Here is a 15,918-nt window from a genome sequence, read left to right on the forward strand (position 1 = left end):
CCTCCCCCTTCCCTTTCCTTCCCTTGGCGTGTTATCACCCCTGGCGTGTTCTCACCCCTGACGACCGCATCCTTGCCGCATTCGACGGCCGACAGCCACCACACTCGTTTTGTCTCCCACGCTCATTTCAACACGGTCTCCAGGATCCGCATATATACAGCAGTCACCGGCACACGTTCCGAATAGACCGCCCAAGTCAGCATGGTCAATCTCGCACTTAAGCTGAGCGTCGTCGTTCAGACGGCGCTCCTCCTACTTGCGCTGCAGCACGCCACCACTCCCGCAAACGCCTTCTTCGGACGCGGTCGTCCCGCAGGCTTCAACTCGACCGATATCGTGTCGCGCTACGCCGACGTGGAGACTTCCGATCCTGTCATACAGCGCGCCGCCAACGCACAGCCTTCTAGCAAAGGTGCTCAGACTTACGAGAACAACGAGGACGGCAACGATGATGACGATGACGACGAATACGACGTGCTCGAGATCATCACCTCGTTCGAACCCGAACAGGATGAGGCCGTCGGGGCTGGCAAGATGCGCAAGCGTGGCGGACCTACCCCGTGTCCCGCACAGCACACGCAGCGCCAGCGTCGCTCGCTCCAGACTCCTCTCCCACACCACAAGCGCGAGTCCGAGCCCGAGACTTACCACGAGGAAGAAGAGGTCACCAAGACCATTCATCAGACTGTCAACCGCAGATGCACTCAGAACGCTCGTCGCGCACCGCAGCCTACGCCTCAGACCAAGCCCAAGCAGCTCAAGAAGCGCTACGTGTCCAACTTTCAGCCTCCCGCCGGATACCGCTACTCGTGGGGAATTGACGGCTCTCGTGTCTCTTACGGTACCTTTACAGGTCAATACCTCAGCCGCACCACGATCTTTGGCGCTTCCGCTGTTGGCCAGAGCGAGGTCGACACCTGCAGCGCACGATGCGAAAATACAAACGGTTGCGGCTTCTTCCACCCCGTCCAGATGAACGGCGGCTCCGAAGGCGCCGTCATCTGTGTTCTATACACCGTCAAACAGTCCAAGTCCGCGGCCACTTGGACTGGCGGAGCGGGAAGCGCAGGCGGCTCCGTCGCCTTTTCTTACGGCTTTACGCGCAATGCTGGTGCCGCCGCCGGCGTCGCCAACTTCCAAGCTCCCTCGGGCTACCTCTTCTCGTGGGGCATTGAAGGAGCGCGTGTCTCCTACGGCACTTCTACCGGCCAGTACATCAGTCGATCCACCATCGTCGGCGCCACTGTCGTGGGTCAGAACGAGGTCGCCACGTGCAGTGCTAGATGTAACGATGCCAAGGGATGTGGATTCTTCCATCCCATCCAGATGAGCGGAGGCTCTGCAGGCGCCGTCATTTGCGCTCTCTACACCGTCGAGCAGCCCAAGTCGGCCGCGACCTGGACCAAGGGCGCCGGAAGCGCAGGTGGTGACGTCAAGCTCTCGTACGGCCTGATTCGCAACGCTGGTCCTTCTCCCGGCAACCCAGCCGCTACCACGTCGGTAAAGACTACTTCCACCACGGCCAAAACTACTTCCACCACGCCCAAGCCCACAACCAGCTCGACGTCCAGCCGTGCAACCACCACCTCGACGTCGTCTACCCCGAAGACAACCACTTCGTCCTCCAGTCCGGTTCCTACCACCTCGTCCACCTCGACTAGGAGCTCCACTTCTTCCACTTCGACGAGGAGCTCCACTTCGTCCACCACATCCACCTCAACGAGGAGCTCCACTTCGTCCACATCCACGAGGACGTCCATTTCAACCACGTCGACCACGAGCTCTACTTCCTCGTCCAAGACGACGTCCTCCACCTCCTCCTCGTCTTCTTCGACCACATCGTCGTCTACCTCGTCATCTACCTCCAGCACCGTCACGCCGACACCCACGCCCAAGGTCTACTCGCTCATGGCCAACTACAAGGGCGCCAACTTCTACGACAACATGTACTTCTTCACCTTCAAGGACCCGACCAACGGCATGGTCGACTATGTCGGACGCAACGAGGCTTCTTCGCTCGGATTGGTCAAGACGACCAGCGGCGGTCAGGTGTACATGGGCTATGCCACCACGCGTATCTACCCTCCCACTCCCACTACTACCTCAACGACGGCTTCGAGCACCTCGACGTCGTCTTCGAGCACTTCGACTTCGGCCAGCTCCTCCACTTCTACCCGCGCTGCAGGCAGACGTGCCATCTCCACTTCGTCGTCGTCTTCCTCGGCCTCGACCTCGACATCGTCCTCGTCTTCGAGTGCCAGCTCTTCGGCCGGATCGTTCGGTGCCCAGGCAGTGACGACGAGCTCGTCGATCTCTGGCTCCAGCTCCACGTCCAGCAGCACGAGCAGTGCGGCGGCAACGTCGAGTGCGGCACCCATCCCGTACATGAAGTCGGTGCGTGTCTCTTCGTACGACACGTTCACCACCGGTGTATTTATCCTCGATGCCTCGCACATGCCCGTCGGATGCGGTGTGTGGCCTGCGTGGTGGACGGTGCCCACCAACCCGGCTGGCGGCTGGCCCAACGGTGGCGAGATCGACATTGTCGAGGGCATCTCGTTCACGTCGCAGAACACGTACTCGGTGCACACGGTGCCCGGCTGCCGCGTCAATGCGACCACCAACTCGCAGATGGGCCAGTACCAGCTGACCAACATCACCATGGCGACCAACTGCGCGTCGGCCGAGACGGGCAACCAGGGGTGTGGCGTGCAGTCGTCGTTGCGCAACGACTACGGCGTGGGCTACAACAACAATGGCGGCGGTATTCATGCGATGGTGTGGGATAAGGACGAGGGCATCAAGGCGTGGTTCTTCCCGCGCTCGGCGACGCCGGCTGACATCACTGCCGGCACGCCCGACCCCACCGGCTGGGGAACGCCGCAGGGAAGCTGGCCGGCCCAGAGCTGCGATCCCACCACGTTCTTCTTCAACCACGTGAGCGTGTTCAGCAACACCATCTGCGGCGATTGGGCGGGCGACAAGACGCTCTGGAACAACGCGTGGAACGGCCAGGCACAGAGCTGTGCCCAGATGACCGGCTACCCCACGTGCCAGAGCTACGTACAGTCCAAGGACGTCGACTTCTCCCAGGCTTATTGGCTCATCAACTCGGTCAAGATCTACCAGACCGAGCGAACTTCTTAAGCGCGCCGTCGTGCGCATATGATATCTGGTCGGGAACACGGAGTAGAGGCTGGACCCTCTTGCTCCCCGTCGTTACCACCAGATCGGTTTTGGCTCCCGCGTCACGGTGCTTTCTCTTCTCGCTTTGTATCATAGAGCTTCCCGCTTGCGACATTGAATTGTTTTGCGTTCACACACAGCCTGGGCACTGCATGCGCTGGAACGATCATTCTTTGATGTCCTCGTCCTTGGTGTCGGACTTTGCGTGGACGATGTCGATGTCGAGGTGGTCGAAGGAGCCGGAGTCTGGGCTGTGGTCTTGCACTCTTCCTTTCTCTACACTGCCCGTGCTGATGTGGTCGTGCTCGTGTTCGGGCCAAATGTATGCCTCGTCAGGATACACGGCTTCATCGAGGATCGACTCTTGCGGGAGGGGCCAAATGTACTTGCACAGTACGCCGTAGGTGAGTGCAGCGACGGTGATGCCAAAGTACCAGTTGAAGCGATAGATGGGTACGTCGAGATTGACTGCTGGATTGATGGCGTTGATGAAGCCGGGTAGATTGGGGACGAAGGCGACCAGGAACGCGATGTAGGCGCGGGGGTTGATGCCCCATTTGCCGTAGCTGTAGATGCCGTCCGGGTGGACGTAGAGCTGACGAATATCGAGCTTACCACGACGCAGGATGTAGTAGTCGACCAACCCGATGGCCGAGATGGGCGATAGCCAGCTGCCGTATGCGCCGAGGAAGTTGATGAATCCCTGAGCCGAGTTGACGAGGTTCCACGGGGTGAGCGCCACGGCAAGCACAGCTGCCAGTGCACAGCCGCGTCGAATGTCGATAAACGCCGGACAGACCGACATTGCATCCGTGGCAAACGAGATGGCATTGGCGCTGATCTGGACTCCGATGGTGGCGATGAGAAAGATCAGGGCGCCGAAAAACGTCCATGCGCGACTCTGCCACAGCGAGATGAGTTTAGCTGGATCCCATGCTGCCTCTCCATACAGTGTGAGTGCAGCATCGGCTGCAAAGAACCCACACGCACACGGGATCGTGCCCGTAATAGGCAGCAGCAACACCTGCTGCCACGTCCCCTTGGCTGTCTTGGAGAACCTCGAGAAATCGGCGATGTTGACCGCCACTGTGCAGTAGATCGTCGTTGCTGCATTGAGTGCGACTATGATCGGCCAGGCACCTGCAGTCACTGGTCCACGCACAAGCTCTCCACCCCCACCCGTCTTGACGAGCGCCCAGATACCAATGGCGATGAAAGCAGGTGGACAAACAATCGCCTTGAACCTGAAGAAATGCTTGAGCTTGGCGACGGGGATCATGGTGATGGGCGTCTGGACGAGCCAGTAGATGAAGAAGCACAGCAGACCGCGCGAGGTGATGTTGGCCGAATCGGGCAGATGGTTAGGCATGTTGGCAAAGCGCGGCGAGAGTGAGATGAGCAACTGCTCGGTAAGACTGCCTCCCGTCAAGGTGAGGATACTGAGCCACATGAGTGCCAGGAAGGCACGTGCGGCGACGGGGAATCGCGAGCCATAGATGCCCCAGGGTGCGCGGTTGATCACGGGGAACGCTACGTGGTAGGTGGCGCCAATGACGCCTGCAGCCCACATGACAAGACCGACAAAGAGGAAGCCGAAGAAGACGGCCGGAATGGCTGCGCGCGCCGTGACACCCGTGGCTGCCATCGAGGCACCGAGCTGCCAGGTGGCGGGCGCAAACTGGTCCGAGATCCAGTACGAGATCCAGTCGACAGCGCGCCACGTGCGCTTGGACGGAGGTACGGGCTTGAGGTCATGATTGTCCAGCGCCGTCTCTTGCGAGAGCCTGAGCCGAAAAGAGCCCTTCTTAGGCAGCGAGAGCTTCATCTTGGAGCTATCGCGAACGAGGCTGAAGAGATGTGACGGGGTGCAGTGGACCCGTGGTAGAATGATGGCGACCTTTTGTACTGTGCCTTATCGCTCCATTCAGGTCAGCGAGAGTCGCGGCGCCACTGCACCCCACCGAGAATCCACGTGGCTAGTGTCGAGCTGGCTCTGCGTGGCTTTGATGCAGATAAGCGCCGCCGGAGCGTGGCAATCGATTGCGGGGACGGGCAGTGGCAGATAAGTTACGCGAGCGTCGGCCAACTCGGCGCAATTCGGACCTTGGCTGGCCCCGAGAGCGGGGCGAGGCAGCGAGGCGATGTCACCGGCGTTGGAGACGCTGACAGAACGGCTGGCTTGGTGGACGCATGAACCTTGACGAGTCCGAGTCGAGATAAGCTGAGCTTTAGCCGAGATGCGAGCTAATCTTGCGTGTGAGCTCGGAGGTGACACATGCTCCCAGCATGCCCGCGCCGAGGCAGTCGATGCTCGTCCACGAAAGCAGCGGCGGCTATGTGAGGTATGCGATCGAAGACGGCCTGGCGTGCGAACGAGCCGCGGAGCGCGACGAGCGACGCTGGCACGTCAAGAGGAAGCGGACCATGGGCACGCTACTTGACGTGGGCTGGCAGACGCGAGGTTGTCTTTCGCGATCTCATGACAGCTTGTGTAACACGCTATGTATTTGCAATAGTGAGCCCGTTCCGCATCGAAGGCAAGATGGCCGAGTGGTCTAAGGCGTAGCATTAAGGAAGATATCCTGAGTATTCAGGAAGTGACCTGCTATCTTCGGGCGTGGGTTCGAATCCCACTCTTGTCACCATTCTTTTTTTCCATTCTTTTTTTTTGCAGAATTTCTGGGTGCTTATTTTTCCATTTTGGGAAGATCTGGGGTAAGAATGAACCATTTGATCGCCTTTCTCAGCGTGTCCATGCTGAATGACAATGGATTCTCCGAGATCCACATGCTCGATTCTGAGATGCTGCTTCGACCGGTATATGAGCAGCGTGTCCTGAGCTCGCGGGCGGGTGAGAGCAGGGTCGTGGGGAGGATGTGTGCACGAGCACGATCTTCTCGGGAGGACACACGGGCCAACGCGTCGGGAGGCTTGTGCGGAAGGAAGCCCGATTCGGCGAAATTGGAGCCGCAAATGCCGATCGGAAAAAGGGCGCGTCAGGTCGAGCTCGAGCCAGGCACAAGACGACGTTGGTGCGTTTCGGAAGATGGCGTCCGCGGAGGCACTGCACCAGTGACGCACGACACACCGACCGACGTTCCGCATACAGCGGGGGAAGAGAGGAGAAGCCGCACTTCTTCTTGTGCTTACTCGCCATCCTCACCCTCCCTAGCACCCTCCATCCTCAAGTCTCGGTGTTCTTCGCGTCCTCATCAAAAAGGATGCCGTCCAAACGAAAGGCGTCCACGCCCAAGAAGGCGGCGCCCGCCCCTTCGGCCCCCGCTGCAAACGGCACGCGCGCTGCAATGCCCGCCGTGAGCACCGTCAATGGTCAGCCTCTCCCGGCTGGGTCGCGCGCCGCAGCCACCGCCGCAGACCTTCGTAGGTATGCCGATGCCAGGCGTGCTCGTCAGATCGACCCGCTCAACTACGAGCGCACGCCCAAGTCCGGGCTGCTTGTGCTCGTCGTCCTCGGTCTGTTTTCGCTCCTCGGCTCCATCACGCTCTACCTGCACTACAAGCTTCCCACCCCGCGTGGCCCCACGACCATTCTCGCTGCCGGTGTCACGCCTGCCGATGCGGCCGCCTACCACCCAGCTGTGCCTGGTGTCGTCCCTGCCAACGCTGCTGCTGGGTCGGCCAACGGCAAGTTCTACGAACTCTTCTCGGAAGCCAATGCGGTGGGCGTCATGCACCACCTTTCCGTCGATGTAGGCTACCGCATCGTCGGCACCAAGGAGCACGTCGAGGCCGAGAACTGGCTCGAGGACGTGCTCCGCCGCTACGAGGGATCGCACGACACCGGCACGCCAGACGCGCCCGGCCGCACCCACGTCGAGGTCTTCAAGCAGATCGGCGACGGCGCCCACCGCTTCGATTTCATGTCGAGCACCGTGTGGAAGCGATACTACTCCATGTCCAACCTCGTGGTTCGCATCTCGGACGGAACCGAGGAGAGCAAGGCCAACAGCCTCCTCCTCAACGCTCACCTCGACAGCACGCTCCCCAGCCCCGGCGGTGCCGATGACGGTGTCGGCGTCGCCATCCTCCTCGAGGCACTCCGTGTGCTCACCCTGCCCAACACGGGTCGCAGGCTGTACAACTCGGTGGTGCTGCTCTTCAATGACGGCGAGGAGTCGCTCCAGGACGCCAGCCACCTCTACATCACCCAGCACAACCAGACCAACACCGGCGTCAAGGCCGTCGTCAACCTCGAGGCTTGCGGCACAAGCGGACCCGAGCTGCTCTTCCAGGCCACCAGCCAGGAGATGATCGAGGCCTACTCGCACGTGCCCCACCCCTTCGGCACGGTGTTGGCCAACGACGTCTTCTCCACCGGTCTCATCCTCTCCGACACCGACTTCCGCCAGTTTGTCGAGTACGGCGACAAGCTCACCGGCCTCGACATGGCACTCGTCGGCAACTCGTACTTCTACCACACGCGCAAGGACATCCCCAAGTACCTCGAGCCCGGTGCGACGCAGCACTTTGGTGAGAACACGCTGGCGATCATCGAGCATCTGTGCCTCAAGAACGGCAGCGTCGAGCTGCTGCGCAACATCGAGCCGTACCAGTCGCGCCACACGCTGCCCATCTACTTTTCCATCGCGGGTCGCTACTTTGTCATGCTGCAGAACAAGGCGTTCAAGAGCATCGTCATGGGACTCTCGGCGTTCATCAACTTCCAGCTCTCGTCGACGGTGCGCACGGAGGCCAACATCGGCGCGCTCAACCTCACCATCCTCAGCGCCGTGGCGGCGATCGTGTCGGTGATCGGCGCGGCGCTCGGCGCCAACTTGGTGGCGGTCATCATGACGCGCGTGCTCGGCAAGGGCATGTCGTGGTACTCGCACGAATTCTTCCCCATGCTCCTGTACGGGCCTCCCGCCATCGCCGGCGTGCTCGTGGTGCAGCTACTCACCGCCAAGCTCATCAAGCCGCACAAGCGACCGTACCTTGAGCGTGCGAGTCTGTCGGGTCTCGGCATCTTTTTCAACATCGGTTTGCTCGGTCTCAACGCGTTCGGCATCGGCAGCGCGTACCTGATGATGCTCGCCTCGATCACGTTTACGGTGGTGGTGACGATCAACGACTTTGTGCTCATCGGGGTGGGACAGATCGAGGAGAAGCTCGTGGCGCCGGACAACCGCGTGTCGGCGTACGTGTATCCGCTCATGGCGCTCATCCCGGGCATCGTGGGCGTGGAGGGCATGGCGAGCTTCCTGGACCTGTTTGTGCCGCTCACGGGCCGCATGGGCGAGATCTCGCCTGCGGACCACATCATCGCCTCGATCGTCGCTGGACTCTCGTTCCTCAGCTTCCCCTTTGCCATCCCGCTCGCCCACCGATACACGGCCGAGAACCTCAAAAAGACCATCGTGGCGCTGCTCGCGCTCACGGCGGCGGTGATGGCCGTGTTTGCCAGCCCGGGCTGGAAGCCGTTCGACTCGGCGCACCCCAAGCGGCTGTTTGTGCACCAGGTCGAGAACATCACGTCGGGCGAGTGGTTCATGAATGTGGGTGCGGCCGACCCGGCGCCTGGATTCGGCGAGCTCGCTAACGAGCTGCAGTCGTACCTGGGCGTCGCGAGCGAGAGCCGCGCGGAGCTGCAGGTGATGAACGACTACAACTCGGACTTTGACATTCTGTACCCCGTGTCGGCGTTCCTCACGCCGTACAAGTTCCAACTGCCCTCGCCCGCAGCGGGTTTCGCCACCAAGTACGCCGCTCCGGCACCCGAGGCGAACCACTTTACCGTACGCGCCGCCAACGAGGTGATCGACCTCGAGGCGGGCACGCGCAGCCTCACGCTCGAGATGAGCCACCCGGGCGTCATCTGGAGCGTCGTGGCGTTTGATGCCGACATCTTGAGCTGGAACCTGCCCAGCGAGCCTCCCAAGGGCCACCAGCGCCACCACCTCAAGAGCGTCGCGCGCCACGGCATCTACGAGTGGTCGGTCGACCTCGTGCTCCGCCTCGAGGGCGATGCGCTCGAGGCGGCCAAGAAGCGCTCTGGCGCAGCAGCGCGCTTCAAGAAGGCCGTCACGGGCGGCGATACCGAAGGCAAGCTCATCCGCACCGTCGCCGACGCGCCCGTCGACAAGGACGCGTCGAGGCTCTGGATCGACGCCTCCGGTCTGGTGGCCGACGAGATGTACCCGCAGCACAAGCACGTTGCTGCCGCCGACCGCCCGGCCATGAACACGTTTGTCAAGATGGACGACTACATGCTCCAGAAGCACCCGGAGATTGACGTCATGATGCTCACCGTCGTCGCGGGTGTCTTTGAAGCCTAGACGCATAGACTACTACCGCAGCGTGCCTCCCACTTAGCTCTTGTACATAGATGCCTACATCGCCGATCTGCGCTGTTCAAGTTGTAACATCGGTGGGGTTTTGCCAATTTGAGTGTGGCGAGGTGCCGAGAAAAAAAAAGGGCGGGGGCGAAATTTCGCTCGGCTCCTCCACACCCGCGGCCGACTGAGGAGGATCTTCTCGTAGAGCAGCAAGGCTGGGGCTGAGCATTCCGACCACCACCACGACGACATTCCCCAGCCAAGATGGTGCACAAAGATCCCGAGGGCTACATTTCGGCATCGGACTCGGGCTCCGAGTTCGACGACCAGGACAACGACTTTGGCGACTGGAGGTCGGACGACAGCAATCCGCCCGCCCCCACGCTCGCGCTGTTTGCGGATGCGAAGGGCGAGCGCGCCTCGTTCAAGACGCCGCTCGAGGCGCTCGCCGACGCCAAGAAGCAGGGGTGCGATCTGGCGGCGCTCGTAGCGCGCCTGAAGCTCGACACGCTCCAGGCGATTCGGCTCATCAACCACATCCGCCGCAACAAGCTTTCGGTGGAGCAGGTGAACGGCGTGCAGGCGGACGATGCGCTGCTCTCGGACGATGCCGAGCTCAAACCCGTGCCTGGCTTCGAGGACGATGGACTTCTTCAGCTCGACTTTGACCTGATCGCTGTGGATGCGACCGCCGATGCGTCTGGAAGCAGTGGTGGAGCGTCCAAGGAGCAGGAGAGGATTCGCGAGCTGGAGGAGCAGCTGGCGACGGCTCGTGCGGCGTTTGACGAGCTGCGCACCATCCATGCGTCGTCGATGGGCATTTCGGGAAGCGATCTCGCCGAGTCGTCCGGTACGCGGCTGTCGGCGGACCAGCAGTCGCAGCTCGCCACGTCGGCGCTGCAGGGTGCGCGCACCAGGCGCGGCGCCAACGACGCCGAAGACGACGTGCTGTACTTTGACTCGTACTCGACCAACTCGATCCACCAGACGATGATCACCGACACGGCGCGCACGCTCTCGTATGCGCAATTTCTGCTCAGCCCCGCCAACGCGCATCTGCTGCGTGGCAAGACGGTCATGGACGTCGGATGCGGTACGGGCATTCTGTCGCTCTTTGCGGCGCGCGCAGGGGCCAAGCACGTGATCGCCATCGACGCCTCGGCGATCGTCGAGCGGGCGCAGCAGAACGTCGAGGCCAACGGATTCGGTCATGTGGTCAAGGTGCACCGCGGCAAGCTGGAGGATCTGGAGCAGGAGCTCAAGCCGTGGGAGGGCAAGGTGGATGTGCTGGTGAGCGAGTGGATGGGCTACTTTTTGCTGTACGAAAACATGCTCCCCAGCGTGCTGGTTGCGCGCGACCGCTATCTGAATGCGCAGACGGGCGTGCTGGCGCCCAACAGGATGACGATGCATCTGGCAGCATTCAGCAGCCCCGCGCTGCTGCAGACCAAGCTGCGATTCTGGGACAGCGTACACGGCTTTGACATGTCGGCCATGACCACGGGTCTGCTCGACGAGGCGTTTGTGGACGTGCTCGATGCAGAAGAGGTCGTGTCGGACTCGTGCATCTTTGCAGATCTTGATTTGCCCTCGCTGCCCGCACGCCAGCCGGAGCCCGAATCGGAATTCCGCTTGACCGTGCAGAAGGATGCCGAAGAGGTGCACGGCTTCATCTCGTGGTTCGACACCTTCTTCTTCCCCACGGCGCGCGTGGCCGCGGGCGCCTCGACCGACTGCCCTGCCTTTACGCTCACCGAAAAGGATGTGGCAGGTATCGAGCTCAAGAAGAACGAAACCACCCCAGCCACCCAGGGCGACAGTAAGGGTCAGCTGGTCACCTTCTCCACATCGCCGTACAGCAAGGAGACGCACTGGCAACAGACGCTGTTTGTGCTCAAGCAGCCCATCACCAACGTGCGCGCGGGCGACACCATCTCGGGCCGCATCGTGGTGCGCCAGGACCAAAAGCACTCTCGCCAGCTCGAAGTCGACCTGCACTACCTCCACACCTCGCCCTCGTCAGCCGCCACGGACGGCAAGAAGAAGGTGCAACCCATGCTGGTGCAGGCCTACATGGTTCGCTGATCCCCCCCATACACACTGGTCAAGTCAAAAAGACGTGCAATAGAATTCTTTTCTTCGCGTTTCCCGATACGAATGCTGCGAGTGTAGGTTTAGAGTTCGAGTTTGGCGTTCGAGTTGGAGTTGATGCCGTGCTTCCAGACATGCTCGAAGCTCGCGCGCACGGTGGCGAGGATCTCGACCACGGTTGCATAGCCCTCCTGCCTCGCGGTGTGGTAGAGCTGCACGACGGCGGTCGAGAGCGGGTCGGGCGTATCCATGGTCCAATACCAAATGATCTCCCACGTAGCCAGCGCCACGATGCCCATGAAGAGCGTCATACCCGCCAGCATGAGGATGAAGAACTTCATCATCTCGTCCCTGTCCTTCTTGTCGAGCGCCTTCTTCTCGTCCTCGGTCATCAGGTCCCTTGGATCCAACGCGGAGCGCTTTGCGGCCTCGATGGCCTCCTTGGCGTCCATGGAGGTGGGGTCTCTGCCCTCGAGTTTGGCGTGCTTCATGATGAGAGCCTGGGTCTTGCGTTTTTCGCTCCACTGCTTGAGGCCGTCGGCACGCACGTCGTCCGCCCCGCCCTCGCTGGCGACAAAGCCCGGATAGTAGGTCTCGCACCACTGCTCGATGCGCGCGAGCTCGACGCACCAGCGCGCAAAGTTGGGGTCGGCGGGCGTAAGGCGTGCGTGGATCTTGCGCGCATACGCCAGGAAGGTGTACGCCACATCGCGCGGATTGACCGCCTTGAGGATGAGCCCGACCGCGACACCCTTGCGGATCTTGATGTTCTTCTTGAACACGTCCGGATTGTTGAACATGAGCTCGATCGTGGCGATGGCCATGACCTGGGGGATGGCGCAAAAGTTGAACACCGACTGCTCCTTGAGCAGCGCGAGGTAGTCGAGTGCCGAGGTGGCGTGCGACATGGCATCGAGCAGCATGGAAGAGAGCACGTACATGCTGCGACGGCCGAGCTCCGAATCGGCGGGCTTGTACTTGCCGCTTCCCGGCTTGGTCTCGACGATGCCGCTGGCGACGTCGGGCTGCGAGGCGAAGCGCGCATAGTCGTCGGCCCAGCACTGCTTGGGCCAGAAGAAGCGGCCCTCTTCGCAGTCCTCTGCGTAGTCGCGGATGATGTTGGTCTTTTGGAGGAAGAGGCCCATATGATTAGAAAGCTCGAGCTGGTGACCGAGCCAGGGGCGTTCGAGCTTGCTCTCGCTAAACAGACGCGAGAGGCCCTCGCCGACGAGGCCGGCGACAAAGTGGCAGTAGAGGTCAAAGTGCTTCCAGGTGCTGACGCTGAGGGGAGCCTTGGCGCTGAGCTCGATGTAACTCGCCATGCCTGCGCCCATTTTTGCGGTGATGTCGGAGATAACGGTGCGGTATCCGTGGTCGAGCAGCTGGTACTCTGCAATGACCTTGTCGAACTCGACGAGCAGCTGGCGGTCCTTCTCGTTGGGCCCGGACTCGGTGAAGTTCCATCCGGGCTGTTCGAGGTACTTGTAGAAGTCGACGAGGAGCGGCACCTTTTTGTGGGCGGGGATGGTCATGTCGTCCTCGATGGTGTCGAGCGCGCGGAGGACGAGGTAGAAGAGGCAGATGACGCGCGAGAGCTCGCCCTTGAGCTCCTTGATGACGGCGGCGAACGAGCGCGAGGTGAGGTCGAGGAAGGTCCAGCACTGTCGCATGCGCTCGCGATCCCAGCCGGACTCGACCGGATTCGCCTTGATGTCGTTGAGCGGGTCGCGCCAGACCTTGTATCCGATCATGGCGCGCAGCTCGGACGGGTGGGTGATACCCAGCAGCACGTATTGTAGCAGACCCATGGTGAGCGAGTGTGTGCCGAGAAGGGAGGGAGGAAGATGGTGGTCGGGTCAATGGTGCAGCAGACGACGACGACGTGCGGAGAAGAAGGAGAACGACAGGCCGAGCGGTCGAAGTGGGGCCATCATGTGCGGAGAGTGGTCCCTGGCTTGGGCCAGCGTGGAGAAAGAGACAGAGCGCGAGTCGCCCCACGCTGAGTCTGCTGCTGCTGCCGCTGCTGCTGCTCTCTGGCTGAGGCTGTTGGAGCGCGCGTTGGCAGCGTCCGGGCACCGCGCCTCGAGCAGATCTTCTCAACAAAAAATCGGCCTCCAAAAATGAAGCCAACAGCGGCTGTTACCGACACACGCGCGTGACGCCGGCCAAATCCACACGCACCGCCGACTCTGAGCGGAGATCTCTCTGAACCAACTTTATTGGTCGAAGCCGCAGCCTCAGCCTCGCCCGCACGCCTGCCTCGCTGCTGCGTCGCTTTGCCTCGATCGGCATCGGGCACTCGCTTCGCTCTCAATGCTGATCCAGCATGCCTTTGCTCTTCGGCCCTCCCGACACTCTCACACACTCTACCCACACGACTCAGCCTCTCTGATACGCAATCGATTACGCCTTGTTCCTCTTCAGATGCGTATCGATCCACTGCTTGGCCGTGAGTGTGCAGTTGAGCGCGGCATCGAGCGGCGCGAGTCCAAAGTCGAGCCGATTCTCTTCCGCGTGGTCGCCTTGGCCGTGCTGGTGCAGCGAGAGCGAGGCGAGGCCGAGGTAGGTGTGCAGCAGGTCCGGGTGGTCGCCTGGGATCTTGCTCACGCCACCTACACGGCTCTGAGCTGACAGCACGTATCCAGCGTCGGCGGGGGCGTCGACAAGCTCGTGTGCCGAAAGCAACGACAGCGCAGCGCCGTTCCAGAACGAGTAGCAGACATCTGGTGGAAGCTTGCTCGGCCGGCCCTGGAAGCCGCCCACCAGATTCGCCTCGTCGTCGTCATCGCTCTCGGCTTGGGTGTCCTGCTTTGAGGATGCGGTCGGCGGCGGATTGACTTGACGATGCGTCAACCATGCGATTGCTTGGTCGCTTGGCCACGCGGCACCTCGCTCGACGCGCGATAGGAGGTGGAGCGCAGCGACGCAGCAGTACGTCATGCCCGCGTGTGCTTCCTGCGTCGCACTGGCGCCGAATCCGCCATCGTACCTCTGACAGCGCCTCAAAAACGCCGTCGCGGTCGGGATGTTGATGCGCGAAAAGTCGCCCAGCATCGCGCACACCGCCACTGCGCAGTAGGCGAACCTCGGATCCGTATCCACCTCCCTAGCCTCTCTACCACTCGGTGGTAGTTCGGCTGCGAATCCGCCTCCCTCGCTCTGGAGCGCCGCAATATAGCTGAGCAGCGCGGTGCGATCGAGGCGCGCATAGTCGTCGCGCAGGATGGCGAGGACCAGCAGTGCCGAGTAGGTCATAGCGACATTCGCGGTGCCCACTCGTCCGGCGGCGGGCGTGGTGAAGGGGGTGCTTGGTGAGCCGCGGAATCCGCCCTCGGGCGCCTGTTGGTCGTACACCCAGTCGATGAGCTCGCGTGCCTCGTCGAGCGGAACCTTGTGCGTGGCATGTAGTAGGTCGAGGCCGGCGAGTGCAAAGTAGCCGAGCGTCATGCGCTGGTCGTCGGCCGAAGTGTACGGCGCAGGAAGCATGCGTAGGCATCGCAGCAGGAACGACACGTGCTTCGAAGCCGTCAGCTCCTCAAATTGTCCCTGTGGGGGCGAGCGCGATGTGCCTGTTTCATCGGACATGGCGGATTGAGGATTGAAGAAGAACAACACCGAAGTGACACCGAACCCTGCGCATGTCTCTGCTGGGGGCGGGATTCGGAACTCGGCGGCGCGAAGGGGCGATTTTTTGGGGCCGGAAATATCTCGCCCAACGTCGTTTCTTCCTACCACTCTTGGCGGCCATCATGTCGGGGCGTCGTTGGTTTGCTCCGTCGGCGATCCCGCCCATCCTGCTGCTTACCTTTGTCACGTCGTTCGCCTTCAACCATGCACTCATCACCACCGAGCGTCGACACCAGTTGCGCACCCACCGTATCCGCATCGCACTGCTCCAGGACACTATCGCATTCAACACCCTCCGGCTCTACCAACTCCAACCCGCGTCACAATCGCTTCTAGCACGGCTGTTCAAACGACCAAGTGAAGGGGGGCAGCTGGATGCGGAGGAGCTCGACTCGCTCGTGCGCAGGTGGAGAGCCGTAGGCGTCAACCCCTTCGACCAAGGCCTACTGCCTGCCTCCTATAGACCGCATTCGCACAGCACCGACGAGGCGAGAGTGGGGCCAAAGGAGGTAGCTTGGTCCGAGATTTTGCTTGGAAGCCCAGAGAAACGCACCTCGCTCACACAGCGTTGGCAGCAAGTCACTGCCGGTATCAGAGAATCCTTCTCCCACCCAGGCTCAACACAATCACATCCAGACTCATCAGACGACGACAAGGAGCTCGAAGAACTAGGTCGTCTCTGGTCATCTATCTCCAAGCAGTAATCCTCTATACCCCC

At 61.5% G+C, this 15,918-nt stretch overlaps 7 protein-coding genes and 1 non-coding gene across 8 annotated transcripts; 5 read left to right on the top strand and 3 right to left on the bottom strand.

The window, feature by feature from the left end:
* Nucleotides 1–201: 201 nt before the first annotated feature.
* PAN0_012c4472 (uncharacterized protein) lies at nt 202–3,147 on the top strand (the record flags this gene model as incomplete). The annotated part of the gene is made up of 1 exon (XM_014800009.1): nt 202–3,147. The coding sequence occupies one exon, from the start codon at nt 202–204 to the stop codon at nt 3,145–3,147; it is 2,946 nt and encodes a 981-aa protein (XP_014655495.1).
* A 205-nt stretch (nt 3,148–3,352) lies between these two features.
* PAN0_012d4473 (cytosine-purine permease) lies at nt 3,353–5,011 on the bottom strand (the record flags this gene model as incomplete). Its single annotated transcript, XM_014800010.1, has 1 exon — nt 3,353–5,011. One exon carries the CDS (start codon nt 5,009–5,011, stop codon nt 3,353–3,355), a length of 1,659 nt encoding a protein of 552 aa, XP_014655496.1.
* Nucleotides 5,012–5,722: 711 nt separating this feature from the next.
* On the top strand, nt 5,723–5,828 carry PAN0_t012c0005. The gene is made up of 2 exons: nt 5,723–5,760; nt 5,789–5,828. It is a non-coding gene; the product is annotated as a tRNA-Leu (tRNA).
* A 579-nt stretch (nt 5,829–6,407) lies between these two features.
* On the top strand, nt 6,408–9,482 carry PAN0_012c4474 (endoplasmic reticulum metallopeptidase 1; the record flags this gene model as incomplete). The annotated part of the gene is made up of 1 exon (XM_014800011.1): nt 6,408–9,482. One exon carries the CDS (start codon nt 6,408–6,410, stop codon nt 9,480–9,482), a length of 3,075 nt encoding a protein of 1,024 aa, XP_014655497.1.
* Nucleotides 9,483–9,746: 264 nt separating this feature from the next.
* PAN0_012c4475 (protein arginine N-methyltransferase) lies at nt 9,747–11,567 on the top strand (the record flags this gene model as incomplete). Its single annotated transcript, XM_014800012.1, has 1 exon — nt 9,747–11,567. The coding sequence occupies one exon, from the start codon at nt 9,747–9,749 to the stop codon at nt 11,565–11,567; it is 1,821 nt and encodes a 606-aa protein (XP_014655498.1).
* Nucleotides 11,568–11,656: 89 nt separating this feature from the next.
* PAN0_012d4476 (farnesyl-diphosphate farnesyltransferase) lies at nt 11,657–13,381 on the bottom strand (the record flags this gene model as incomplete). Its single annotated transcript, XM_014800013.1, has 1 exon — nt 11,657–13,381. The coding sequence occupies one exon, from the start codon at nt 13,379–13,381 to the stop codon at nt 11,657–11,659; it is 1,725 nt and encodes a 574-aa protein (XP_014655499.1).
* Nucleotides 13,382–13,976: 595 nt separating this feature from the next.
* Nucleotides 13,977–15,158, bottom strand: PAN0_012d4477 (geranylgeranyl transferase type i beta subunit; the record flags this gene model as incomplete). The annotated part of the gene is made up of 1 exon (XM_014800014.1): nt 13,977–15,158. The coding sequence occupies one exon, from the start codon at nt 15,156–15,158 to the stop codon at nt 13,977–13,979; it is 1,182 nt and encodes a 393-aa protein (XP_014655500.1).
* Nucleotides 15,159–15,322: 164 nt separating this feature from the next.
* Nucleotides 15,323–15,904, top strand: PAN0_012c4478 (uncharacterized protein; the record flags this gene model as incomplete). Its single annotated transcript, XM_014800015.1, has 1 exon — nt 15,323–15,904. The coding sequence occupies one exon, from the start codon at nt 15,323–15,325 to the stop codon at nt 15,902–15,904; it is 582 nt and encodes a 193-aa protein (XP_014655501.1).
* Nucleotides 15,905–15,918: the final 14 nt, after the last annotated feature.

Source organism: Moesziomyces antarcticus (genome assembly GCF_000747765.1).
Source record: "Moesziomyces antarcticus DNA, scaffold: scaffold_v10012, strain JCM 10317, whole genome shotgun sequence".
Taxonomy (NCBI): Eukaryota; Fungi; Basidiomycota; class Ustilaginomycetes; order Ustilaginales; family Ustilaginaceae; genus Moesziomyces; species Moesziomyces antarcticus.